At 39.3% G+C, this 27,311-nt stretch overlaps 2 protein-coding genes across 11 annotated transcripts in view; one reads left to right on the top strand and one right to left on the bottom strand.

Moving 5' to 3' along the window:
- sgce.S (sarcoglycan epsilon S homeolog) overlaps positions 1 to 9,273 on the top strand; it is a 49,584-nt gene extending 40,311 nt beyond the window's left edge. For 5 of the 7 annotated variants that reach the window (XM_018268801.2, XM_041567236.1, XM_018268800.2 and 2 more), the window contains 4 exons: positions 653 to 841; positions 3,519 to 3,562; positions 6,375 to 6,409; positions 9,017 to 9,265. In XM_018268801.2, the coding sequence (XP_018124290.1) occupies positions 653 to 841; positions 3,519 to 3,562; positions 6,375 to 6,409; positions 9,017 to 9,067 (319 nt within the window). In that variant the 3' untranslated portion in view covers positions 9,068 to 9,265. 7 annotated transcript variants of the gene reach the window in all.
- Positions 9,274 to 15,261: 5,988 nt separating this feature from the next.
- The window catches only part of casd1.S (CAS1 domain containing 1 S homeolog), a 35,763-nt gene continuing 23,713 nt past the window's right edge, over positions 15,262 to 27,311 (bottom strand). For all 4 annotated transcript variants that reach the window (XM_018269187.2, XM_018269188.2, XM_041567482.1 and 1 more), the window contains 8 exons: positions 24,169 to 24,288; positions 22,666 to 22,822; positions 21,603 to 21,682; positions 20,834 to 20,935; positions 18,817 to 18,957; positions 18,462 to 18,539; positions 16,749 to 16,841; positions 15,262 to 16,130 (listed from right to left, as the gene is read on the bottom strand). In XM_018269187.2, the coding sequence (XP_018124676.1) occupies positions 15,873 to 16,130; positions 16,749 to 16,841; positions 18,462 to 18,539; positions 18,817 to 18,957; positions 20,834 to 20,935; positions 21,603 to 21,682; positions 22,666 to 22,822; positions 24,169 to 24,288 (1,029 nt within the window). In that variant the 3' untranslated portion in view covers positions 15,262 to 15,872. The remainder of the gene's footprint in view (positions 16,131 to 16,748; positions 16,842 to 18,461; positions 18,540 to 18,816; positions 18,958 to 20,833; positions 20,936 to 21,602; positions 21,683 to 22,665; positions 22,823 to 24,168; positions 24,289 to 27,311) is intronic.

The raw sequence follows: 27,311 nt of genomic DNA, 5'->3' as shown, positions 1-27,311 counted from the left end.
TGGACTTTATCCAGATTTTATTTTGGACGTTATACTGTGATGTCCAACATTTGGTCAGACCCAACCCTGACCATCTCATATATGAAAAACATTGCTGTATCTGCCATGTAGTCCTCATTTCTACTCTCTAGGAAATATAATAGGCAATCTCCTAAAATTTACTTCCTTGTTTACCGTGAGTGCAATGAATAGAGCTTGTGCTGAATATACATTTGCCTGTTGCTGTACTCCGTGTTTGGTTCTTGCGAGGTTCTCTTCACCATTTGTTGTGACTGATATGTCAGCAGGAATCCATTATGCAGGGGGATTATTTGAGTTCCGATAATCTTATTTTTTGCAAAGACCAAGCTTGCATTTCCCCGTTTAGCTCAAGAAGTAACAAAAAACATGATTTTTGTGATTTAAAAAACAGGCTAAAAGTATGTTCTGCTCCAGCCCTGTTAATTTGTTGAACAAAGTGGTGTATAACTGGTCTTTGGGATGCCCCCCATCCACATCCCTGCACCCCTCAGAGTCAAGGCCACTCTTTGGGAACCACTGCCGTGGATGAATCTTGTATTTGGATTGGCACTGTATATGTATATATGTTGAATGGATCAGTGTGTAAAAGCTTATAAAAGTAGATCTATGTTTCTTTCACTTTTTACTACAGCATCCAGCTAGTGCACCACAGTGCCATTCAGAAATCTACCAAGGAGCTGCGGGACATGTCCAAGAAGAGGGAAATTGCTTGGCCTCTGTCCACCCTGCCAGTGTTCCACCCAGTGACTGGGGAGATGGTGCCTACAATGCAAACAGACACTTATGATAACACCAACATGCCCCTCATGCAAACCCAACAGTAAGTATCCTATTAATACCTACAGTCTGCGAACAGGCTTCATGTCCGAGCACCTAAATGTGAGCTATGCACCAAGCATATAACTTGTAGCTCATTTCACACACTTGCCCATCTGTAGCTGCTTTGTAGTCACTGGAAAAAATTCTTCTGCGGGGCCAAGAGTGCACAACCTGCCCGCACTAACCCCCCAGCCACCGACCCCTGCTTCTGCATTTAGGCATGAAAATATTAACAAAGAAAAAAGCTAGGGAGGTTGGGTTTTCAAACTAAAGAGGAATCTGACCACATTGTCCAGGGCCACCTTTTCCCTGGGCCCTCTATAGTTTTGCCACGGCACTGGATGGAAAACACGTTGTCTATGGCAGAAGGTGGCACTGTCCCACAATCACTAATGCCCAATTAGCTGGCGTCAAAATGCTACTTGGTATTATGCTTTAAAGGAAATCCATCACCTAAAAAATGTTGCACCCACCAGCGGTGTGGACTAAAAGAGCCAGCACTCCGGTTGGGAGAAAATAGTGTTTTTTTAAAAGAATGCCCCTGCCTGCATTAGGCTGCCCTTACCAAGAGGGAATTCCTGGTGTAGGCACCCATTTCCATAGCACTGAGAATAGTGCCACAGCTTTTCATAGTTATGCACATGTGTGTGACGTCACAAGCATGCACATAACAAGCTCTCCAAACAAACCACTCATTAATCACATGTGTGCCCTTAAAACGGACTGCCCACACCGCATCACTTCCCCTTTAAGACAGTGATCCCCAACCAGTGGCTCGTGAGCAACATGTTGTTCTCCGACCCCTTGGATGTTGCTCCCAGTGGCCTCAAAACAGGTGATTATTTTGGAATTCCAGGCTTAAAGAAAATCATTAATTGCATAAAAACCATGTGTACTGCCAAACAGAGTCTCCTGTTGGCTAAGTCCACATAGAAGCTACCAATACCAATCACAACCCTTATTTGCAAGCCCCAGCAACTGATTGTGTGCTTATATTGCTCTCAACATTATTTTACACTTGAATGTGGCTAACAAGTAAAAAAAGGTGGGGGACCCCTGCCTATAAGACATGGAAGAAGACATACGCACTCTTTGTCTGTGGACCCCCTTATGTATGTTTGTGCAATAGTCTGCAACGCCCCTCCAATAGTAAGTACAGTTAAGGGACCTGTTATCCAGAATGCTCGGGACCTGGGGTTTTCCAGATAACAGATTTTTCTGTAATTTGAATCTTCATAACTTAAGTCTACTAGAAAATCATGTAAACAATAAATAAACCCAATAGGCTGGTTTTGCTTCCAATAAGGACTAATTATATCTTAGTTGGGATCAAGTACAAGCTACTGTTTTATTATTACAGAGAAAAAGGAAATCGTTTTTAAAAGTCGGATTATTTAATTATAATGGAGTCTATGGGAGACGGCCTTTCTGTAATTCAGAGCTTCTGGATAGCGGGTCTCCGGATAACGGATCCCATACCTGTAATATAAATTGTTTAGCTAGAAACTAGGAAACAGGGCCATGTGGTATTAAATTAACAGTATCATCAAAAAATGTAAATAAAATATATATTTATGCACACTGTATTTCGGAGAACTCAGTATCAGGGTTAGAAAGCACACTGATGGGCTCACTAAATTCTAAAGAATGGGAGTGTGCATATACAGGAGAATAAGAGTACAGGTATGGGATCCGTTATCTGGAAACCCGTTATCTAGAAAGCTCTGCATTACGGAAAGGCTGTCTCCCATCGACTACATTTTATCCAAATAATCCCAATTTTTTAAAAATGATTTCCTTTTTCTCTGTATTAAAACAGTACCTTGTACTTGATCAAAGCTAAAATATAATTAATCCTTATTAGGGACGCACCGAATCCACTTTTTTGGATTCGGCCAAACCCCCGAATCCTTCATGAAAGATTCGGCCAAACACCGAACCGAATCCAAACCTTAATTTGCATATGCAAATTAGGGGTGGGAAGGGGAAAACATTTTTTACTTCCTTGTTTTCTGAAAAAAAGTCACGTGATTTCGCTCCCCACCACTAATTTGCATATGCAAATTAGGGTTCGGATTCGGTTTGGCCGGCCAGAAGGATTCGGCTGAATCCGAATCCTGCTGAAAAAGGCCGAATCCTGGCCGAATTCCGAACCGAATCCTGAATTCGGTACATCCCTAATCCTTATAGGAAACAAAACCAGCCTATTGGGTTTATTTAATGTTCATATGATTTTCTAATAGACTTAAGGTATGAAGATCCAAATTATGGAAAGACCCCTTATCCGGAAAGCCAAAGGTCCAGAGTATTCTGGATAACAGGTCCCATACCTGTATTAGGCGTCGATAAAACTGCTAATGGGAATTACTGGCTAATATTCACTGGAATAACAGTTTTAATGAATCATTTTATTCTTTCGTTACAGTAATAATCTGCCACTACACAAACAAATGTGAAAGACAACATTAATGTATGGAATGGAGCTAAGCACTGATTAACCTATATATACATTTAACTGGGCTCTGGGGATTATCCGATGGATTTTCCCATGAATTGGTTAAAGAAGGAGCAACACATCTTTAAGTTCAACGAAATATTTTATTGGTGCGACATCAAATTTGATTCAAGTTCAAATTTTCCAGATCTGAAATGTAATAATGTACTATTTCCATGTCTAGGTCACTGCCACATCAGACACAGATACCACAGCAGCAAAATGCAGGTCAGTATGAGAAAAGAATTCATGTCTCAGCTAAATGACACGCCGCATACATGAAAGAATAACACATGTAATGTGACCTAGTTCATTCTGTGTATATATGTATATGTGTATAAATATATATACATATAATACACAAAAGCTATGAATTTCTTGTAAATTATATCCTTATAAACACTGAGTAGTGATGTCATCAGTTATAAATGGTGAGTAGTGATGTCATTTCTGCCCCATAACTCACTCACTTGTGTATTATAATAAATAAAGTACCCCTTGTTGTAACATAAGAGGATATTAGAAGTAACCCTTGGATTTATATGGTCATGGAACTCCTCGGTGACTTATAATATCCTTTTATTTTACAATAGGGGTACTTTATTCACTATATAATATTCCATCTTTATTAGCTGCTAGACATAGGGTGTGCAGGAATATATTTTTCAGCAGAGAAGCAAAGTATGAACGCCTGTGGTATGGCAGTAATGTTGCTCGACCAGTCAGGGGAAAAAAATATGCTTTTAACCCTTTAACTGCTGGTGGCCACACTCCTGCAATGTTGCTTTCCCACTTCCATTGAAGCATTTTCCAGATTAAATTAATGGGACCAGAAACATAGAAATTAAAAAGCTTTTGTTTTGCAGTGGCAGCAGGGATTGATGATCAATGGGGCTGCTAAACATAATACCCACTGCTTCTGTACAGCTATAACTTGGTCTTGTATTTGCATTACTGCAAATCTTTCCTACTAAAGGGAACAATAAAAGCTGAGCTACAATAAGCAGTTAGTAATACGCACACATGAAATGACGCAGCTAAATCTTTCCTTTTTGTTTGTCACTATTGTTCATACCGCAGCCAGCAGCGTGTACATATGATTATTTATGAATACATTGTGCAATATATGTCTTTAGGTGGAGAATGCAGAGAACACTGATACCAGCTGCAAAGGCTCCATTTAGCAGCACTCTCTGCATTCTTTCCTTACAGCTATAGATAAGCATCAGTACCTGGGAGCAGATTGTGTTCATAGATTTCAGTAGGGCATGGTGTGACCTCACAGAGAGAAGTTAGGAGAGACTTAAAGGGATCCTGTCATGGGAAAACATGTTTTTTTCAAAACGCATCAGTTAATAGTGCTGCTCCAGCAGAATTCTGAACTGAAATCCATTTCTCAACAGATTTTTTTATATTCAATTTTGAAATCTGACATGGGGCTAGACATTTTGTCAATTTCCCAGCTGTCCCCAGTCATGTGACTTGTGCCTGCACTTTAGGAGAGAAATGCTTTCTGGCAGGCTGCTGTTTTTCCTTCTCAATGTAACTGAATGTGTCTCAGTGGGACATGGGTTTTTACTAATGAGTGTTGTTCTTAGATCTACCAGGCAGCTGTTATCTTGTGTTAGGGAGCTGCTATCTGGTTACCTTCCCATTGTTCTTTTGTTTTACTGCTGGGGTGAAAAAGGGAGGGGGTGATATCACTCCAACTTGCCGCACAGCAGTAAAGAGTGACTGAAGTTTATCAGAGCACAAGTCACATGACCAGGGGCAGCTGGGAAATTGACAAAATGTCTAGCCCCATGTCAGATTTCAAAATTGAATATAAAAAAATCTGTTTGCTCTTTTGAGAAATGGATTTCAGTGAAGAATTCTGCTGGAGCAGCACTATTAACTGATTCATTTTGAAAACATTTTTTTTCCCATGACAGTATCCCTTTAAAGGAGAAGGAAAGATCCCCGGTCCTTAATCCAATAGAATTTAATATGGCACTTAATTTAATATAAACTATCTGTTGCTAAAGTATTCGTTTTGGAGGTATAGTTTTCTTTTAAACTTTTCTGACTGTCAGGGAAATTTTTAGAAGTAATTATTAGTACAGTTATGGGATCTAGTATACAGAATGCTTGGGACCTGGGGTTTTCTAGATAACGGATCTTTCCATAATTTGCATCTCAAGTTAGGGAGACATTTGTAAATGGAAAAAAAAACCAATAGGATTATTTTGCCTCCAATAAGGATTAATTATATCTTAGTTTGGATCAAGTACAATGTACTGTTTTATTATTACAGACAAAAAGGAAAGAATGTTTTAAAATTTGGATTATTTGGATAAAATGGAGTCCATAAGAGACGGCTTTTCTGTAATTTTCCGGATAATGGATCTAAAACCAGTGCATGCATGCAGTTTAACATGCTGGACAGAGATAACTTTACTTGTACAGAGGAGCTGCAAACAGAAAATATTTAACGATATCCTGAGCAAATGATAATTATTTCATTATGTTCTGGTGAAATGTCATAAAAGTGCCATAGACTCAAGTGATAGGGCAGGGGTGTCCAAACTTTTGGCTCGCAGGGCCACATTGGAAAAAGAAAAATTTGTCTGGGGCCACACATGATATACACAAACACGTTTGATTTGTAAAAGTAAAGGAAATACACAGAAAAGAAATACAATGCCAGTTGGATAACCAGATGGAGCTATACACTGTAATATGGGACACCTGGATATGAAATAGACTTATTATTATTACTAACTGGGCAATGGGCAGAGTCGCCCCTCCTCCTATATCCTTTGCGACATGACGTTTCCTCGGGAACCAAACTGGGCCGCATTCATATGCATCCTGGGCCGCATTTGGCCCTCGGGCCGCAGTTTGGACACCCCTGTGATAGGGGCTGGTTTGTAGCTAAAGACCCATGGAGGGTAAGGTTTCATTCACAAAGCAACTTATTAGATATTGAGCCTGCAATAAAAGCAATAACAGATCTCGGGGTTTTCATCTTAATATCTCTCTTCGTTCCTGCTTGCCAAAGGAGAATTCCGTATGACAACTTTTCAGAGATTGGAGGTAAGAATCCTGGGTTTTGGGCACAGTGCCCCAGAATGGGCTCTTCCATAGCAGCATAAGGGCCACTAAATAATGTGCAGTTTCAGTATTGAATCTTCCCTTGGTTTTAAATTGCCCTAAAAGGGCTGTGGAGCCCAGTATTTTGCAATTATACCCTTGAGGGTATTCAATGCCAATGAAGCATTTTTTAACTATGGCTTCTGGTTATTACAAACTTTCACCCAAACCCTTACAGTAATACTAGAAGTCCTGGTGTAGACATGGGGGTAGATTCACTAACAATTTTCGCCAGCTTCGCACAGCTCGCACCAGTTTGCCAGGCACAAATGCGGTACGGCTACGCCAATTCACTAATATGTGGAGTATCATCCTGGGCGCCAAACGCTGGCGACTTTTCGCTAGCGTTACTTCGGCAGTGCAAGCATTTCTTAGTGAAGATGTGTTAGCTTTTGTTTGTGCCTAGTGAAAATTCATTAGTGATCTTGTGCTTAGGTCAATTTGCATACGGCGGGTAATTTAAAGTTGTATGGAGGTCTTTATTATAAATGTTGGTTTTTATTACACCTGTCCAGGGAACCTTAATAAAGACAAGAGAATTAATATAATGCCCTACACATGAGCCCACTGTAAAATAAATGTTCCATATGTTATAAAATGTCGGGAGAAAACCAGTTGCCCAAAAAAAGTTTAAAACAGGACTTTTGCAGGCAATCCCGCTTCAAAAAAAAAGGATAAGTCGCCAGCGTTTTTGGAACTTTAATACATTTTCGGCACACAGGTTTTGATGTAAGTGAGGAAGATCTTCTTTTTACCGCATCACCTTGTCTGAGGTGGTGAAGTCCACTCTGGCGAAAGAGGCAGCGTTCGGTAAAATCCGCACTTTACTGAATTTGTGGAGTAACGACCTTTCACGAGAGCGAAAAGTCGCCTGGCGATAGAGTGCGAACGAACGCTAGCAACAGAACGCTAGCAATTGCCGCATGCGTCTGTTAGTGAACTGGCGATGTCGCTGCGGATGGCAACGCTGTCGAAATTGTCGCTAGCTTTAGCCACTTTGTCTTTTAGTGAATCTGTCCCATGATGTCTCTGGATAAGTCCAATTTCCAAAACCCACCAGCACTCCCTGGCCTCTCCGATACAAGCTGGTCCGGTGCACAGTTAGAAGGGATCGGCAACCCTTAATGAGACAAGTTAACAAGAAGAAAACCGGCACACAGAACTCACTGCAAGCGGGCAAAGCCCTGCGTGTTTATTGCAACGTTACGTTTCGGGGGCGTGACTAGGGGTAGACAGATGGAAGAGGTGTGTGCCCACTGCCCCAATCATCTTTGCAATTTAGTCATATGCCTCTTCTGCTGGCCCCTAGTTCTGGCCCTGGGATGCACAAAATCCTTTGGAACCAGAGGAGCAAATGGTGCTGCATGTGACCTGAATGGAACAGTAGTTGGACTGTAACAGATACAGACAATACTAAAAAACCAACCAAGGGTATAATAAGGCCCTGTTGCCATGTTAGATGTGTACCTTGACCAGTTGCTTTGTGTTATATATAAATTGTACTAATGCAATATGGCTCAACTCTGTTTCTTATATATATATTAACAAAAGTCAACATTCGCTATAAATGTAATATTCTCATGTCTTGTTGCAATTGTAATTTAGTGATAATTGCTCCATGAAAGTAGCGTATATGCTCACCCTTATTCTCCGATGACCCGGGTGTCCACAGCCCCCAGGTCCCGTGCTTCTGGGTTTGCAACGCTTTAAACAGGTAACGTTATAAATTGAAAGGGAAAAGCATTCGCCAAAATATAAGGTAAGTGAATGCATTGTCGGATGGTGTCGCATCGTTAATTCGACACGACTGCCGGATGCAGAAGCAGCGTCTGCATCCGACAGTCGTGTCGTGTCGAATCAACGCTGCGACTTCATCCAAAATTTCTATTACCGTATTCGATTTGTCGCTGGCGTTTTGTTGCAGTGAGTCGGATAGCGCCAAAGACGACCGCGTAGTCCTACCCTAAGAGATAGAAATGTTGGATGGTGTCGCATCGTTCATCCGACGCAACACGACTGACAGATACAGACGAAGTGTGCACCATCTGCATCCGACAGACGTGTTGCGTCGGATTAATGCTGCGACACCATCCGACAATGCATTCACCTACCTTATTTTCTTTGCACACGATTTGACGCACGCGTTTTGTTGCAGCGTGCCGAAAATTCCTGTGTAGTCCTACCGTTAAAGAGCACAATCATTTTTTAGGCTTTTCATACTGATTGTTGGGGCCCAGGCCGATTTCGCTTTCTGCTCAGCCGTATGTAAATGTTTAGCATAGCAACAGCAGGGCAATAAGGATTATGTCCTAACATACAGCTTGTTGTATCTCTTGTATCCATTGATTGGTTCAGTGTGCAGGTGATTTCTATAAGAATCAGAAGTGAGTGCTATACACAGGCCCAGGTGGGACACAATGCAGACACAGCCATATTATAGTCATAGAACCTTTAGCAATGTTGCTTCAATTAGTTCCTTACAATGTGTGTCTTTGTGCCATCACTTATACAGTAGTTATTTTGCCTTTATTTTCTGTTTCCCCTGTGCAGGTCAATGGTATCCCTGAGGAGCGGAAGCTGACGGAAGCAATGAATTTATAAGTTGGAAGAAGGAACCATATTATGGGGGGCAAATCCTGCAGGAATCCAGCAGTGCACTTCACTCGGCTCACCGACTTCTCCTTCCTATTGCAGGATTTTATATCATTATTTCAGGATCTATCACACTATGAACTCTTTTTGTATAAAGATTTTTAGCAGGGAAAAGTTCACGTACAAATCAATAAATGGCAAATGGTGTGTCGTTCCTCTTGGCTGTGACTCAAGTAAAGGGGTTCAGATGAAAGCACAGTTACCCCTGTATCCCAGTGAAACATTATGCAAAGGAAGTGTTGGCAGTTGGAGGTAGGGCTGCCACCTTTTCTTGAAAAAAATACCGGCCTTCCTATATTTTTATGCATTTCCCCTACTAAAAACATTGGGATGATCATTCATTTTTACCGGCCAGGCTGGTAAAATACCAACCATGTGGCAACCAAAGCTGGAGGCCAGAGGCACAGTAACACCTGTATGGGTATAGTTTCTAACTGTCAGTTTCTGATGTTCACTGAGAACAATATAAAGCAGATGATGACCAGCTCACTGTAAATTATATACATGATTAATCAGAGGAATAGAGGCATAGCAGCAGGGTGTAACAGTAGGACAATGACACTATGGCCAGTGGCAACCCCCCCTCCCCTCCCCGATAGCCCTATACATAACACAATAATAATAATAATAAGTGCTAGCATTTGGGAAGACATGGTCCATCCTTATCCCACAATCCTGTTATTGCAGGATTGTTCAATATCCATATCGGGTTTTTAGAAACTCCCTGTACTTCTGGCTCCAGCACTTTCTCTATGGTGCCACTCATTGAGCCTGAAAATGGCAGTAGCAGCGCTGAATACACACAAACTGTACACCAGAGAAAAAGCTATACAACATTGGGGGTTTCCATTTGCAGGGAAGCAAATTCTACAAATGTCTCTCTCTTTAGATGCAGAAAAAACAAAATAGCTCCCATTCTGTGTGAAAAAGAGTGGATTTGGGGTATTAAAAGCAGTTCTGGGTCTCCATTGAAAAATGATGACTTAATACCTGTGGCTACAGCCAGGCCCAGGCTTTTAGGGCCACATAGTGAATATGTATGTGATGCCCTGGCAGCGACAGCATAACTGTTCCATTGCCTTTACCAGTTTAACTGAATGTCTATGAATAGTTTCCAGCTCACAAATATTGCTGAACCAAAACTACCAGCATTCGACATGTTATTAGCAATGGTTAAAGGGGACATATTGTGTGAGAAACAAAAATGTGCCGGGGCATTATACTCTTTTCTATACAGAAGGAATGTGCTCAAAAGAGTGGTGCTTTAGGCAGATTCATTGAGAATTTCTGCAAAAACCCTACTAGTCCCGCCCATCAGTACTACTTCCTGCTGCCTCCTTTCCCAGGCTGTGCAGGGGAGACACGCAGTAAAGTACACTGCACTGTGGGTAGGATTGCCATCTGGCCGGTATTTTACCAGCCTAGCCGGTAAAACATCTACCACGGCCGGTATTACAAATATACCGGCAATGCAGTTGCCGGTAATTTGTAATACCCTTTAAAAAAAAGCCCTCGGCCTGCCCCCATTTGCGCAGAACTTACCTTTTTTGTAGTGTTCTTGACATCACCACAATGTAGCCCCACCCCTTTTTGCATCATGGACCGCCTCCTTTTTGTACCCGCTCCCCACCAGCCGGTTATTTTTTTCCCCCCCTAACTGTGGGATAGGAACCAATCAGAAGCTAGTCTGACCTGACAAGGGAACTGAAGTCTATATTTGCTTGTGTGACTGCAGGGCTGTGATTGGCTGTCCCCCTCCTAATGTGATTTTAACAGAGACCGTTAGGACAGAACCTTAGTGGACTGATAGGGAGTTTCACTAAAGGGATAATTTTTAGCCCAAAATTAAAAGAGCACTGTATAATATTCATCATTGCCTACAAGATTGGGGGGATTTTACCTTTTGCTATAAGTCTTATTTAAAGCAATAACCAAGACCTCCAGCGATGCAAAATAAATGCTGCAATCTCCATTTACACTTAAAGGGGTTGTTCACCTTCAAATTAACTTTAATTAAGATGTAGAGCATGATATTCTGAGACAATTGTTTTCATTTTTTATTATTTGTGTTTTTTTGTGTTATTTAGCTTTTTATTCAGCAGCTCTCCAGTTTGCAATTTCAGCAGTCTGGTTGCTAGGGGCCAAATTACCCTAGCAACCATGCATTGATTTGAATAAGAGACTGGAATATGAATAGGAAAGGCCTGAATAGAAAGAGGAGTAATAAAAAGTAGCAATAACTATAAATGTGTAGTCTTGCAGAACATTTGTTTTTACGTGGGGTCAGTGACCCCCATTTGGAAGCTGTAGAGGGTCAGAAGAAGAAGGCAAATAATTCAAAAACTATACAAAATAAAAACTGAAGGCCAACAGAAAAGTTGCTTAGAATTAGCCATTCTATGGTATAGTCAAAGATAACTTAAAGGTGGACCGCCCCTTTAAATCTCTATTCTTCTTCTATTTATCACTAAAAACATAAAACAAAGGCCAGTTACACTCCTCCCATTTTTCCAAAACCCCACCCGCATTCAGGTAAGTCCAGAGATTTGAGATGTCCCACTGGGAGTACTAGTCTCCCTTGTAAACATTGATTACAGTCAGTGACTGAACCATAACATACAGTATTCCCAAAACACGGAACTCCCACCAAAATACTAATGATATACTGTAGCTGATACAAATACTATTAATTAATGATGAGCGACGTTTTTCCCTAGTTTCGCTCATAGACTTAATGGGTGAAAAAAAAGATGTCAAAATTTTTTTTGCTGAAGCGGAGCGGGTCAGATTCACCCATCACTACTGTTAATACTATAAGGGCAGAGACACACACTGCTATTTCGGGAGATTAGTTGCCCAGCGACAAATCGCTTCTTCTTCGGGCAACTAATCTCTCCAAGCTGCATTCTGCCAGCTAGAATGTAAATCACCGGCGGAATGGCACTTGGAACGATTCATTTTCGAAAATCTGAAACGATCATGCTGTCGATTTACATGCTAGCCGGCAGGAAGGCAGTTCAAGGAGATTAGTCGCCCGAAGAAGAAGCGATTTGTCACTAACACCAAAATAGCAGCATGTGTCCCTGCGCCTGACTCATGACTTTTCCTGTAAGCATCATTTTAGGGGGTTCTGCAAATGCAGCAACAAATAAGAAGGCCCAGCTCTGACTTTTAGGGCAATAGCAAAAACCAGTCCAATCACAAATCTGTGCCAAATTGCAATTATACAATGGGACTGGGGTTGTCTGCAAAGAAAAGGTATTTTTGGGCATTTATTGCCCAAGTAAGAATTGATTTTGCTTGGGCCACAAAACTGTGACCTGTAGAGCGGCTATCAGAGAGAACACACGCACATAGAAGGACCAAGCATTCGAAATTTGAATGTGCGACACCAAAAAAAACAAAAAAAAAAACGAAAATTCTATTTTTCTATTCGACCCTTAATAAATCTGCCCCTTAGTGTTCATTTTTTATTTGGTAGGAGAGAGACTGTGTGTAGGGAACATGTTGGGGGCTAAAAACAGGCAATAAAAGACAATTTTAAAACCGTTTATTACAGGTGTAAAATACAAGATTCCACAAGATATTGTTTGCTCAGCAACTGCATCATGCTGACACTGTGAAACACTTTAAATAGCATTTCGCTTCTGGAGAGAGAATCGGATTTACGTGTTTGATACAGGGACTAAACACTGCTCCTTGGAAACCTTTATTACTGGAGCATATTTCACTCATCATCTTTAAAGGATAAATCCACCAAAGCAAAACCAAATGGGCAATAAGTGCAATAATAAATCAATAACATAGAATTTATAAATAACATGGCGGCACAAGCTTCTGTTCCATATAATAAAGAGAAGAGGAGAAAGAGGGGATCATGTATGCAGCAGGTTAGACTAAATGGGCAAATTACAGTGTATACAGGCGGGGGAGGGGGTTATTCTGCTGCTAACTGGAAACCTTCTGGAGGGGCAGAAATCCCTAGATATTGACTCACACACACACACACACATATATATATATATAATACACAAAAGCCATGAATATCTTGTAAATTATATCCTTATAAACGGTGAGTAGTGATGTCATCAGTTATAAACGGTGAGTAGTGATGTCATTTCTGTCACATGACTCACTAAAATTTGTGTATTATAATTAATAAAGTACCCCCAGTTGTAAAATATGAGGATATTATAAGTTACCTTGGAGTTCCATGACCTGTATAAAAACACTCGGCCTTCGGCCTCGTGTTTTTATATGGTCATGAAACTCCTCGGTAACTTATAATATCCTTATATTTTACAAGAGGGGGGTACTTTATTCACTATATACAGTGGTGTGAAAAACTATTTGCCCCCTTCCTGATTTCTTATTCTTTTGCATGTTTGTCACACTTAAATGTTTCTGCTCATCAAAAACCGTTTACTATTAGTCAACGATAACATAATTGAACACAAAATGCAGTTTTTAAATGAAGGTTTACGTTATTAAGGGAGAAAAAAAACTCCAAATCTACATGGGCCTGTGTGAAAAAGTGATTGCCCCCCTTGTTAAAAAATAACTTAACTGTGGTTTATCACACCTGAGTTCAATTTCAAAGGTTATAAAGCCATTTCTAAAGCTTTGGGACTCCAGCGAACCACAGTGAGAGCCATTATCCACAAATGGCAAAAACATGGAACAGTGGTGAACCTTCCCAGGAGTGGCCGGCCGACCAAAATGACCCCAAAAGCGCAGAGACAACTCATCCGAGAGGCCACAAAAGACCCCAGGACAACATCTAAAGAACTGCAGGCCTCACTTGCCTCAATTAAGGTCAGTGTTCACGACTCCACCATAAGAAAGAGACTGGGCAAAAACGGCCTGCATGGCAGATTTCCAAGGCGCAAACCACTTTTAAGCAAAAAGAACTAAGGCTCGTCTCAATTTTGCTAAAAAAAACATCTCAATGATTGCCAAGACCTTGTGGACCGACGAGACAAAAGTTGAACTTTTTGGAAGGTGCGCGTCCCGTTACATCTGGCGTAAAAGTAACACAGCATTTCAGAAAAAGAACATCATACCAACAGTAAAATATGGTGGTGGTAGTGTGATGGTCTGGGGTTGTTTTGCTGCTTCAGGACCTGGAAGACTTGCTGTGATGGAACCTGTGATGGAACCATGAATTCTACTGTCTACCTAAAGGTTAACAAGCCCTTTAAAGAGCAACTAATCTCTTACGCTTGACACCCTGATATTAGATCTAATGCACAGGGGCTGCTGACCTGATTGACAACTAGCCCAGCCCCATGCAGATGAACGTATGTCACACATTCTATAGTTTGGTTTCCATAACTGTATCTGAACTGCAACTGGAGTAAAAAAAAAACATGGCAGGCATGATAAAGCCAACGGGATGTAACACAGAGAAGGTACGGTAGAATAACTGGGGGTGCTGGGTTGATAAGCAGCCCCAGTGATTTTAGTTGCTTACCTTCTAGTCCGTGCCGGTGCTCCTCTTCCTAAGGAAATGCAACAGCCCAGTGATTCCACTAAACCCTAAAAATGAATGTGGCTAAAAATGCCATATTTTATATCCTGAACTTATTTCACCAGCCTAAAGTTTCAGCTTGTCAATAGCAGCAATGATCCAGGACTTCAGACTTGTCACAGGGGGTCACCATCTTGGAAAGTGTCTGTGACACTCACATGCTCAGTGGACTCTGAGCAGCTGTTGAGAAGCTAAGCTTAGGGGTCGTCACTAATTATCCAGCAGAAAATGAGGTTGGTCTGTAATATAAGCTGATGCTACAGGGCTGACTATTAAATTATGATGCTAATTGCACTGGTTTCTGTGCTGCCATGTAGTAATTATCTGTATTAATTACTAATCAGCCTTATATTGTGACATTTCTATTCTATGTGTACTGTATATTGTGAGTGGGTCCCTAAGCTCAGTAAGTGACAGCAGCACAGAGCATGTGCAGTGAATCAGCAGAAAAGAAGATCGGGAGCTACAGGGGCATCTTTGGAGACACAGATCTTTACTGCTAAAGGGCTGTGGTTGCCTTGGGCTGGTACAAAAGCCCAAAATATAATGTACAACATTTCTAGCCTACATCTTTATTTAAGCTTTAGTTCTTCTTTAAAAGTGATAGAATTACAGAAAGCTGCCAACTTTATATATATATATATATATATATATATATATATATATATATATATATATATATATACACATAATTTTACACTCTTACCACACATTACAATAAAGTATTTATAAACAATTTCCAACCCAACGTTTGATTGGTACAAAGAGTTAAATAAACAGAGATAATCACACATCCACATACAAGCATATCTAGAATAGACACGTACATCCATTCCAAACACACAAATGCCCCGGTAAATAAAAAATAATTCTGAATATTACATTCCCTATTTTCTACAATGGCAGAAAATCTGTACACCCTGCAAACAAGCCGCTCTCAAAGATCTTACATCCGTCAGTGAAGGCCAAACTGGTGCAGCCAACAAAAGAAATAAAGGGTCAGCTTGTTGAAGTTCTTCACAGCTCGAGAGGTCAGTGAAGCTTTGTTATTATTTGAACCGCAGGGAAATCTCCCAACTGTCAGTTCCTCACAAAAGAAATAATGTAAACGGAAAGTGCTCTTATACAAAAACGCAACATCATATTGGTTTTATAAATATATACAGACAGCACTTACAGTCCTCTTCAGAGTATTCATTCCTACAGTCTGGTACAAGTAAAGTCCTAGGTGTTTTGGAGCGCTGATAAGATTAAAAGGAGACAAAAGAATCCAGCGATGCACAGCAGCCTCTTGGCAAGGGCTGATCTATCCTTGGGCAACGCAATCTGCGCTAGATCGTTGGTTATGTGGGAGATTTCATGTGCCACACACACAAATATAAAAGTGCTAACGATTATGTTTAGCATAGGGTTTCCAGGAATGAGGACCAGAATTCCCTTTGTATCAGCTGCCAGCCATATGTGATACTGGCATATAAATAACTAGGAAAGAAAGCAGCCATTAGTGTTTTTCTTTTACTCTTTCTATTAAATACACTCATTTGCACAAAACTGTTAATGAGGATATACTGTTCAGACAAACATTTGCAGTTTACACAGGCTTTTGTTTTCATGATATTAGCAGTTTTACACTGTAAATATCATAAATGTGAAACAGAAGCTGCCTGACAAAGGCTGGGCAGGAAAGCAAGAGCTTATTATACTGATGCAGGAAGCATCTCCGGATACTTCCCTACTCAATTCTCTATATTGCTCCATAAGACAGAAGTGTGCAGGGAAGGTGCAGGAGACGTTGTCTAGCCCTGAACCAAGCAGCGGACATTTCATAATCATTTTCGGCATTCCTACTAATTTGTAGTAATGCAGAAAAGGATTTCAATCATTTGGAAAGCTGCTCACGCAAGAGTATTGCATTAAAACGTTTCTTTAGGGACTTTCTGAACTGGAAGTAAAGTTAAATTTGATAGTCGGTTAAAGCATTTTTCTGACTATCGGTGAAGTGTTAATAACGTGTTAATACTGAAACTGCTGAAAAGCCTTTTTTGCATTGATTTGCCTCTAAATCTCAATTTTAACAGTAAACAAAGAAGAAATACTTACTTCTAAAGAAATTTTGCCAAACCAGGCAAAAAAAGAGCTATATACAGAACGTGCATATCCAGGAATGTTCCTTATAAGCACAAAAGATAAAATCTGTAAACAAAACCCAAAAATAAAATGAATGTGAGTGTGCTGAATTTGAATTATTGTAAATATAAGATAAAAAAATCCACTGTCATTTCTATTAATTAAAGGGGTGGTTCACCTTCATATGAACATTTAGAGGCACATTTACATAGCTTGAGTGAATGAATAGAAGGAAAAATACTTTGAATTTCGAACGGTTTTGTTTTGGCTACTTCGACCATGACTTCGAATCGAACAATTAGAACTAAAAATCATTCGACTATTCGACCAATCGTGAGTCGAAGTACTGTCTCTTTAAAAAATACTTCGACCCCCTACTTCGCCACCTAAAACCTACCGAACCTCAATGTTAGCCTATGGGGAAGGTCCACATAGGTTTTCCTGCCAATTTGGGAACGAAGGAAAATCGTTCGATCGATGGATTAAAATCCTTCGATCCAAAGGATTTAATCGTTCGATCGAATGATTTTTCCTACGATCAATCGAACGAATGAAAAGCGGTAAATCCTTTGATATTCGAAGTCAAAGGATTTTACTTCGACCCATAGTAAAAGTGCCCCTTAGTATGTCATAGAATGGCCACTTCTAAGCAACTTTTAAAATGGTCTTCATTATTTATAGTTTTTTAATTATTTGTTCATCTTCTGACTCTTTCCAGCTTTCAAATGGGGGTCACTGACCCCATCTAAAAAACAAATGCTCTGTAAGGCTACACATGTATTGTTATATTCCTACTTTGTATTACTCATCTTTTTTTTTGGGCCTCTCCTATTCATATTCCAGTCTCTTATTCAAATCAATGCATGGTTGCTAGGGGAATTTGGAACCTAGCAATCAGATGGCTGAAATTGCAAACTGGAGAGCTGCTGAGTAAAAAGCTAAATAACTCGATAACCACAAATAATAAAACATGAAAACCAATTGCAAACTGTTTCAGAATATCACTCTCTACATCACACTAAAAGTTAACTGAAAGGTGAACAACCCCTTTAACAGCACTATAGCTGAGAATACAGTATACAGTCAAATGAAAAAGTTTGGGAGCCCCTCTCCACATTCAACAAAAGGGATAACAGTGGTGTGTCTTTCATTTCCAAGGAATATCTGAGTACTGGGGTGTTTTCTGAACAAAGATTTTTAGTGAAGCAATGTGTGAAAAACTGGCCCTGAAACCTAGGTGTTAAAATTAAAAAATTATGGGAAGCTGTAAAATCCCACCAGATCCAAGAACTGCCAATGGAAAGACAGAGCAGAGGCCTCCAACATTGAAAATGAAGCCCTCGGTCACTGGATACCTGCAGAAACTGGCAAAACCGGAGATTTAAAGCCTTTTTTTCTTAAAAAAAGTTAAGTAAAACTAAAAGTCAATTGCAAACGTACCGATTGAGCACTTTTTTCTTCCCCTTAGATTTACAGTATTGCACTTTGCTTCACATGTGCCCCATGGATGTTTCTTTTCATGCCTCTGAAGCAAATTGTATGCTATTATTTTGGACACAGGTTAATTAAATGCTTGGCACCATGCAAGAGTGGTATAAACTGAATCTGAAATCAGTGGCTGAACAGACAAAATAGCCAGGTGCTTCTCTAATGAGTGGCATAGACATGGGCATTACAGTACAATACCTGCACAACAGAAATAGAAGGATGCATCTCATTGCACTCGGATTTGTTCTTGCAGCTGCTAGCCCAGATTGAATAGGTCTTAAAAACAAATAAAAGTGTGAGATATTAGCAATGTCTGCATTGTAGAGCCTTAATAAATGTTGCTAACATATCCTCTTATTTCTTAAGGAAAAATTAATAATAATAAATACTTTATGAATTACATATAGATCTTGTTTCTGCCACATAAACGCTGTAGTTTGTCTTATCTTACCAATAAGCATTCAATAGCTTTCCATTCTAAGGCCAGTGTGAACTGTTTATTTCCCAGCTGATATTTATTGCCCAGTTACCATGATTGTGGTTTGATACTTACAAAAAACGATACTACGGAGAAGAAGAGCAGCACACTGGAAACTTTGGTGGAAAAAAGAGCTTCAGTTTTCCCTTCAAAGAGCATCTGGTGCTTCTGCAGCAACAGGTAGATGAAGGCAAACAGCATCCCGTGGAAAACAGCCTGAAATACAAGAATAACAGGACCCATTACCCATGAAATCCACACCAGCTTGATTAAATTAAAAATTATTTTTAAAAAATTATTTCTCATTTGGTTTGGGATTTGGCCTTTTTCAGCAGGATTTGGACCAATCCAAGTGTTTGGCTGAACCAAATCGAAGGAAGTAAAAAATTGTTTGACTGTGCGTGTTCTGGTTCAGTATTCGTCCTAATCTTTAACAAAGGATGCTGGGTTCAGCCGAATCTCAAAATAATGGATATGGTACATCCCTATTTTTGAATAACCACAACCATTTCAGGGACACACTCCTGCCTGAGACATGTTTAGTTTAAAATTAATTACAATATGACCACTGGAAGGTACTGTTTCAATGGTGCCTACTGATGAGTTTTCACTGGGCAATAATCTAAAGAGGCCATACATTTCCTTTATGAGATTACCCATAGTGGAAAGTTACAGGCGGTGCCAGTAAGACTGCGACATGGCATGGATTCAAAGGCGACCTGGCAGTGCACACTGCAGCCACAACGGTACTTTAAAGGAATAATGCCATGGGAAAAAAAATTTTTTTAAAACACTGTTTTATGCAATATCTTTTTATAGAGTAAATAATGCTTGGGGGGTATAGTTTTCCTTTAAAGGGATACTGTCATCGGAAAACATGTTTTTTTTCAAAACACATCAGTTAATAGTGCTGCTCCAGCAGAATTCTGTACTGAAATCAATTTCTCAAAAGAGCAAACAAATTATTTAAATTTAATTTTGAAATCTGATATTGGGCTAGACATATTGTCAGTTTCCTAGGTTCCCCCAGTCATGTGACTTGTGCTCTGCTAAACTTCAGTCACTCTTTACTGCTGTACTGCAATTTGGAGTGATATCACCCCCTCCTTTTCCCCCCCAGCAGCCAAACAACAGAACAGAACCAGATAGCAGCTCCCTTAAAACAAGATAACAATTGCCTGGTAGGTATAAGAACAGCACTCAGTAGTAAAATCCAGGTCCTACTGCGACACATTTAGTTACGTTGAGTAGGAGAAACATCAGCATGCAAGAAAGTGGTTCCATCCTAAAGTGCTGACTCTTTCTGAAAGCACATGACCAGGCAAAATGACCTGAGATGCCTCCTACACACCAATATTACAACTAAAAATACACTTGCTGGTTCAGGAATGAATTTTTAAATTGTAGAGTGAATTATTTGCAACGTAAACAGTGTAATTCAGAAATAAAAACTACAGAATATAAATAATGACAGAATCCCTTTAATGTCAGTGCCATCAATTCTACATCTGCTGGCATTTAAACAATCAGACCACCCCCCCCCCCACACACACTTTTTAATTGAGCAACAAAAGATGCTCTGAGGGCAGAGAGATGTTGGCGTACTTTTTAATAAAGAAATGGAAATGCACAGTTGTAAAATATTAGTGAAATACTATCATCCCAACAAAATTTTAACTTTGGCCCAACCAACTAGCAAGTAGAATTTACTATTCTGCTGTTTGAAAGCAAGGACCTTATTGGTTAACAAACGTAATGCCTATTATTATTATTATTATGGACTACAGTAAAAAGCAGGGGTATGTAGTGCAGTAATAGCTGATTTTTTTTACTGAATAGTGTGATGTGGGATGTAGCTTGGCACTTGATCTTGTTGTTCTCATTTAAGGAGGTAAACAGGTCAACCCCATAAAAAAAAAAATGTCTGATTGTCCCCATAGGGCCAAACGGATACTATACTGTGTACTACAGTATCTAATACCACTGTTCATAATTAACATACTAAAAGATGGATCAAATAAAACTAAACAAACATTATTATTATTATATATACTAAAGCCTTTTGAAAAGAGTAATAAAAAGGCATACTTACAAAACGGTCCAGTTTCCACCTGAACCACCACTCGTAAACATTCCCATTTAATTCAAACAGCTTTGAGAGAGGCCACAGGGAAAATAAATTCTCGAAGGCGCCCTGTTTGTACAAAGCGACAGAAACGAGTTTAACACTAACACTAGTCAAAAAGACACTTACTCCTTGGCAAGCAAAATCCAGGCAAACTATTTCCTGAAGAAACACTGAATTCCAATCCCCTTTCAGAGCAGATTTATTATACCCCCCTGCAGTAATATTTGTCACACCTTTTAATGCTATTATTTCCTTAGTGTATTTGTTATTTTGTTTATAAAATGTTATTACGGTACCATTTATTCTAGAATCCATTACAAAGAACTGCCTGGAAGCAGGAGCAGTGAAATCAAAGACAGAAACCAATAACTAAACTAGTATCTACATTTTATATTAATGGTTCCATATTTTGGGGGTTTATGAAACTCATGCGTACATAAGGCAGTTGCTACAATTGTGTCCTTTTGTTCATTCTACTTTACAGCACAAAGTGCCTGACAGTTGCTAAGTCTCCTGTGCATTTGACACACACATTATCTCTGATTTTCCTAAAAAAAAGTTGCAGCACCAAACACGGGGAATTCTAGATTGCATCAGGTATACTAACCCATAGCAGCCAATTAGACACTATCTTTCAAGATAAATGCTCATTGGTTGCTTTTGGTTGTTCGATCTGGAGCAAACCTTTTGACATTAATTAGGTTATACTTATAGAGATGGAAAACATACATACCTGAGAATATGACAGAAAAACTATGCATAGCAAAGCAGAAGAAAGTTTCAGAATAAGGCCGACATTCCACAGGCTGTTTGCTGGAAGAAAGGAAAAAATCGATTTATTCTCTGTCTGGGAACAAATACTGAGGCTCATATACACACTGAGCAGATTTACACATGTGCAGCAACTACAGCAATTACAAACAGTCAAAGATTTGCTTTACATTATTCAACATTTACTGCAATGAAGCAAATTTGCCCAGTGTTCCTAAAAGAATCCCTTTAAATGTAATCTCTCCTATCATCATTCACATGCATCTGTAAAAGGATTATTTACTCCTAATATGAAATAAAAGCATGTCACGAAGGCTGCAGACTAAGGGGGTTATTTATTTAAGTACAATTTTTTCTGGTTGGACTTTTAAAGGGGAAAAACAATTTTTTTGTAGAAAAAAAAAAAATTTATTAAAACCCCGATGGTGTTAAAAGTCCGAATAAAAAAGTACTCCGACTCAGATCTGCCGAGTTCATGTAGATGTCAATGGCACATGTCCCGTTGACATTTTGAACATATCCTGATCTGCGAAGGGTTTCATTCTATAATAGGATTTTGTGGTTTCGGGTGTCAAATCCAAAAAAGTCACAGTTTTTGGTGACAAATCCGAAAAAAATTGCATGGTAAGGGATTTATCGGGTCTTTTCCTGCACAAGATATTTTCGTGAAAATTTACTGAAAAATAGGGAGAAGATTTGGTCAGAGTGGTTTTCACTGTAGGGATGCACCGAATCCACTATTTTGGATTCGGTCGAACCCCCAATCCTTTGCAAAATATTTGGCTGAATACCGAACCCAATCCTAATTTGCATATGGGTGTGTAACTCACATTCTACTGGTGTGTGTACCTAAAGGGTGGCCAGACTCTGGGCTGCTGTACAGATTCTGACAGACTGTACCATACTTATAAAATATAAGTGCTATACATATCTTTCTGAAACAGCTGTACTTTGGCATGTTCACAAGCATACACAAATTGAATCATTGAGAGAAAAGAATAGAATGATAAACATAAATATATTACCATTTGCAGTTTTCTGGAGTATCTGAGGCCAGAAAGCCATCGTTGCATAGATGAACATGAACCAAAACGTTACCAATGGAACAAAGTAATAGAATTGATATGGCCGGTCCATCACTATGCAGAGCACCACTACGAGGAAGTTCAAGCGGAAAACAACCTGCGTCAAAGATACCAATTCAATTCCCGTGTATAATAAAGGTGAAAAGTTGCCTGGGGGAAATTCATAAACAATCTACCAAATGACCCCGGAGCTCTACAAAATTCCACTTTAAATCGGGATGCGACAAATCCACTATTTTGGATTTGGCCGAACCCCCAAATCCTTCGCAAAAGATTTGTCCGAATACCGAACCCTAATTTGCATATGCAAATTAGGGGTGGGAAGGGGGAAAAAATTTTTACTTCCTTGTTTTGTGACAAAAAGTAACACAATTTCCCTCCCCGCCCCTAATTTGCAAATGCAAATTAGGATTCGGTTCGGCCGGAAAAAAGGATTCTGCTGAAAAAGGACGAATCCTGGCCAAATCCTGGATTTGGTGAATCCCTGACTTAAAATACCACCATTGCTAATCATCCTATAAACAATTAATTTAGTAATAGTAAGTACTTATGTAATGGCTGGTGCCTATCATCTATCAGCATATTGTGACAATTTTGATAAAATATGCAGTCATTGCTTTGTGTAACAAAAAAGAAGGTGGCTTATATATTTCTTAACACTTATACAAACAAAAATGTTATTGTGATGTCAAAATGTATTTTTCCAACTAAACTATTTTCTTAAAAAGTGCCTTGTTTTCAGGCAAAAATACAAACTCTCTGGTTCATTTGCCAATGATAGTGGTGCAAGTTACCAAGTACCACTGGCAAGTGCATGTTATGCTTTTCTCCTTGAAAAAGAATAAAAATCCAGTGCAAGGAGCAGAGCATAGAACGGTCAGGTGCAATGAAGCTATGTACTTAATGCCACCATAAGCAGGATTACTGGAATTCCTTACTGAAATTCTGAATTTCATTCTAGGAGGCATTCTAGTAGGGATGCATCGAATCCAGGATTTGGTTCGGGATTTGGCCAGGATTCGGCCTTTTTCAGCAGGATTCGGCTGAATCCTTCTGCCAGGCTGAACCGAATCCGAATTTGCATATGCAAATTAGGGTGGGGAGGGTAATTGCGTGACTTTTTGGCACAAAACAAGGACGTAAAATATTTTTCCCCTTCCCACATGCAAATTAGGATTCGGATTGGTATTCAGCCGAAACTTTCGCAAAGGATTCGGGGGTTTGGCCGAATCCAAAATAGTGGATTCAGGGCATCCCTACATTCCAGGAACACCCATGTGCCACCCAACTCCTGCCTCTTTTGTATGCATACTGTACATAGAAAAGTTGTATGCTGCTGGGCATAACATGCAAATAAAAGTCAGGCAACGGGGTGCTTTGCGCCTATACTTGCTACTTTTTTCATAAATGTGTGCTTTTAATAATCCAGTGTTACCTTCATACCTGGGAAATGCGATAAATTCCAAAGTCACCTTTAAGCCAAAAATAAGAAAAGTGTCCATATCCCGTCTGGAATAGGTAGGCAGCAACCAAAACTCGGACGTGCATATACACTGGCAAAAACTGTTTTTATAAAGATGAAAAAAAATTTTTTTTGGTGAGATCAATAAGAAATATATATCATAAGCAAGCATGAAAAGTCATTAGCTTTCATCAAGGGTTTATTTCTAGCAAACGATTAAACTACTGTACAGAATATATTATTTACACTTATGTGTCAATACTGAAAAGGGACTTAAGTCACTTTTCAGTATTGACACGTTGTATTCATTTGTTTGTGGACACTCCTTGGGCTCATATCCCTGAGCACAATTATCATTTGTGTTCCTGTTTGTTTTAACTATAAAGCTAAATTATTTACATTTATTTACAGTATTAGTTTCTGGCATAACAACATAAAACCTTAAACCCTCAACATAGCGATTCTAGTGGCTCTAGGGGTCTGGGGAACAGAAGGGCCCAGACTGGGGGGGGGGGGCAGCTTCCTCTATAGTTGTAGAAATCTCTACCTCTTCTCAGCTGTTCTCCCACCTAAAAACGTGAGCAAGGGACATGAGGGAAACAGGCAGGTATTTGGGTTTGCTGCGCACGTCAGGCCCCTCCGAAGAGTTTTTGGAGGGTGGCGCAGCATGAGGTAGTTATGTTGCTGTTTATACTGTATGTCCAACTTGTCCTTGCTAGGGTGCTGAATATTCATTATACTACATATTAAGGAGTCAGATTACAAAGACCAAATTATGTTGCACAAATTTATATATATACTTATTTATTTTTGGAGCTTTAGGCAGGGTTGGGTCTATAATCCTTTGAAGGGCAGCATTTAGCCCATCACCATCCAGATATCCTTGTTATAAAAAATTTGAATGTCAACCCAGGTACCTTGCTGTGCAGTATAGATATCCAAAGCCTTTTTACCTCTATTCCTCAGGATGAGGGAATTAAATGCATAGAGGAGGCATTGCTTGAAACCACTATACCCCATGCACAGATTTACTTTATTCTGGATTGCCTTGAGATTGTACTCAAAAAGAATTATTTCAAACATATGGATTCTTTCTACTGGCAGAAGCAAGGTACCTCAATGGGTTCAGCGGTCGCTCCTTCTTTTGCTAACCTCTTCGTTTATGAACTTGAAAAAAAGCTGTTTCTTAGAGATCCATATTTGCAGTACATAAAACAATACCATAGATATGTGGATGATATACTAATATTTTGGGAAGGAACCGTGGATAAATTTGAGGAGATGGTGAGAATGGCTAATGAAGCACACCATACGGTCAAATTTACAATGGAGGTCTCTGATTGTGAAATTAACTTCCTTGATATTAGTATAAAACTAGCAAACAATGTACTAAGTACAAATTTGTACAGGAAAAAGATGGATAGGAATAATCTTTTACATAAAAAGAGTTTTCATAACCCCCAAACTTTGAATGCTATTCCCAAGGGCATCTACTGATACTGCCTATAAAGAGGCAGCAAACGAGTTAACTAAAAGGTTTCTAGAAAGAGGATACCCTAAGGGCAAATTGTCCCAGGTCAATAATGAAGTTCAAAAATTACCCCGCCAGGACCTGTTGAGTAGCAAGCAGAAATTAAGAGATACTGACAGATTAACCGTTATCAGTAAATATGATAGACGGAGCAAAAATATTGAAAATGTAATTAAAAAATACTGGCCATTACTGCAACTTGATCCCAAGTATGGAGCAATCTTTTCCAACCCGCCACGTTTTGCTTACAAAAGGGGTAGAACTTTGCGTGATATACTATGTCCCACTTCAGGCCCTGATAATAAAACCAATATATTTAAGGGCAAACCTAAGATCGGAACTTTTCCCTGTATGAGCTGTAACTGCTGCAACTCAATCATAAAAGGTGCTAACATAAACCATCCAATAACAGGTAAAGAAATAAAACTAATGCCTTTTGCCACCTGCACCACTAATTTTGTGGTCTATGTATTGAAATGTCCATGCGGAATACTTTACGTGGGTAAAACAATTCGTTCTGTCAATATTAGAATTAAGGAACATAAAAATAACATCAGAAATTTTAAAGCAGACACTTATAATGACACTCCAGTATCGAGACACTTTGCCACTGCTAAACATAATGCCTGCCAATTAAAATGGAAGGTATTGGAGGTCGTGCCGAAACCACATAAAGGGGGCGATAGGAATACCATGTTATTGCAAAGAGAAGCACGTTGGATTAGGCGCCTGGATTGTGTTTATCCTAAAGGGATGAATGAACAACTAAATTTAGTATGCTTTTTGTAAATCTGAAGTTTTAGAGTATTAATTACTTATTTCTTCTACAGGAGATATTGACAGTCAGCTAGCTAGTCTTTACGGATCTCCTGCCGTATCAAGCAATGGTGAGTTTTGATACAGGAGACTAAAATTACATGCTGGCTACATCATGTTGCAATTATAAGTAAATATAACAATGTTGACATAGTAACAACATTATACAAAAAGTATCTACTAACCTGGAAAGCAACAGTGTTTTAAATCACTATTAATGTAACAATAATGCGTGAGTAACAACATTTTCTATAGCTAGTGCCTGGATAGGCCTAACGGCAGTTTCCTTTACGTATAGGCTAGACTACTGGAGTATTGGCCTGGCGACAAGTGGAAATGGAGAAATGGACTCTTTTATTTTTGTCTTAAATAGTGTTAAATTTTGAAAGGTTTTAGTATTTTCACTACACGAATACTTCACAAATTGGTGGATTCAAGCGAATTTCGTGGACACTGAAAAACTGTTTGTGTTATGCATATTAATTGATTTAATTGTTTTAAATGGTTTTAATGAATACCAATTCTGACTTACCCACAATGCATCACATTAGGTGAAAGGTCACAAAATGTTTAAATACCAACACCTTGTATGTTCCTGCACACTTGATAAAGGGCCTAGCCCGAAACATGTTGTGTGTTGTGCATTCCCAATAAAAGTTTTTGCAGTTAAAAATACTGCTGTGGATTTGTCCTGCATTCGAACTCTATTGATTGATCCTTGTTATAAAACATTTATCATACCAAGAAATCTTGCATATATCCTCTCTTAATTATCCT

This window comes from Xenopus laevis, chromosome 6S, assembly GCF_017654675.1.
Source record: "Xenopus laevis strain J_2021 chromosome 6S, Xenopus_laevis_v10.1, whole genome shotgun sequence".
NCBI classification, from domain to species: Eukaryota; Metazoa; Chordata; class Amphibia; order Anura; family Pipidae; genus Xenopus; species Xenopus laevis.
The sequence above is the reverse complement of the archived record's forward strand: the minus strand, read 5'-3'. Positions and strand labels throughout refer to the sequence as shown.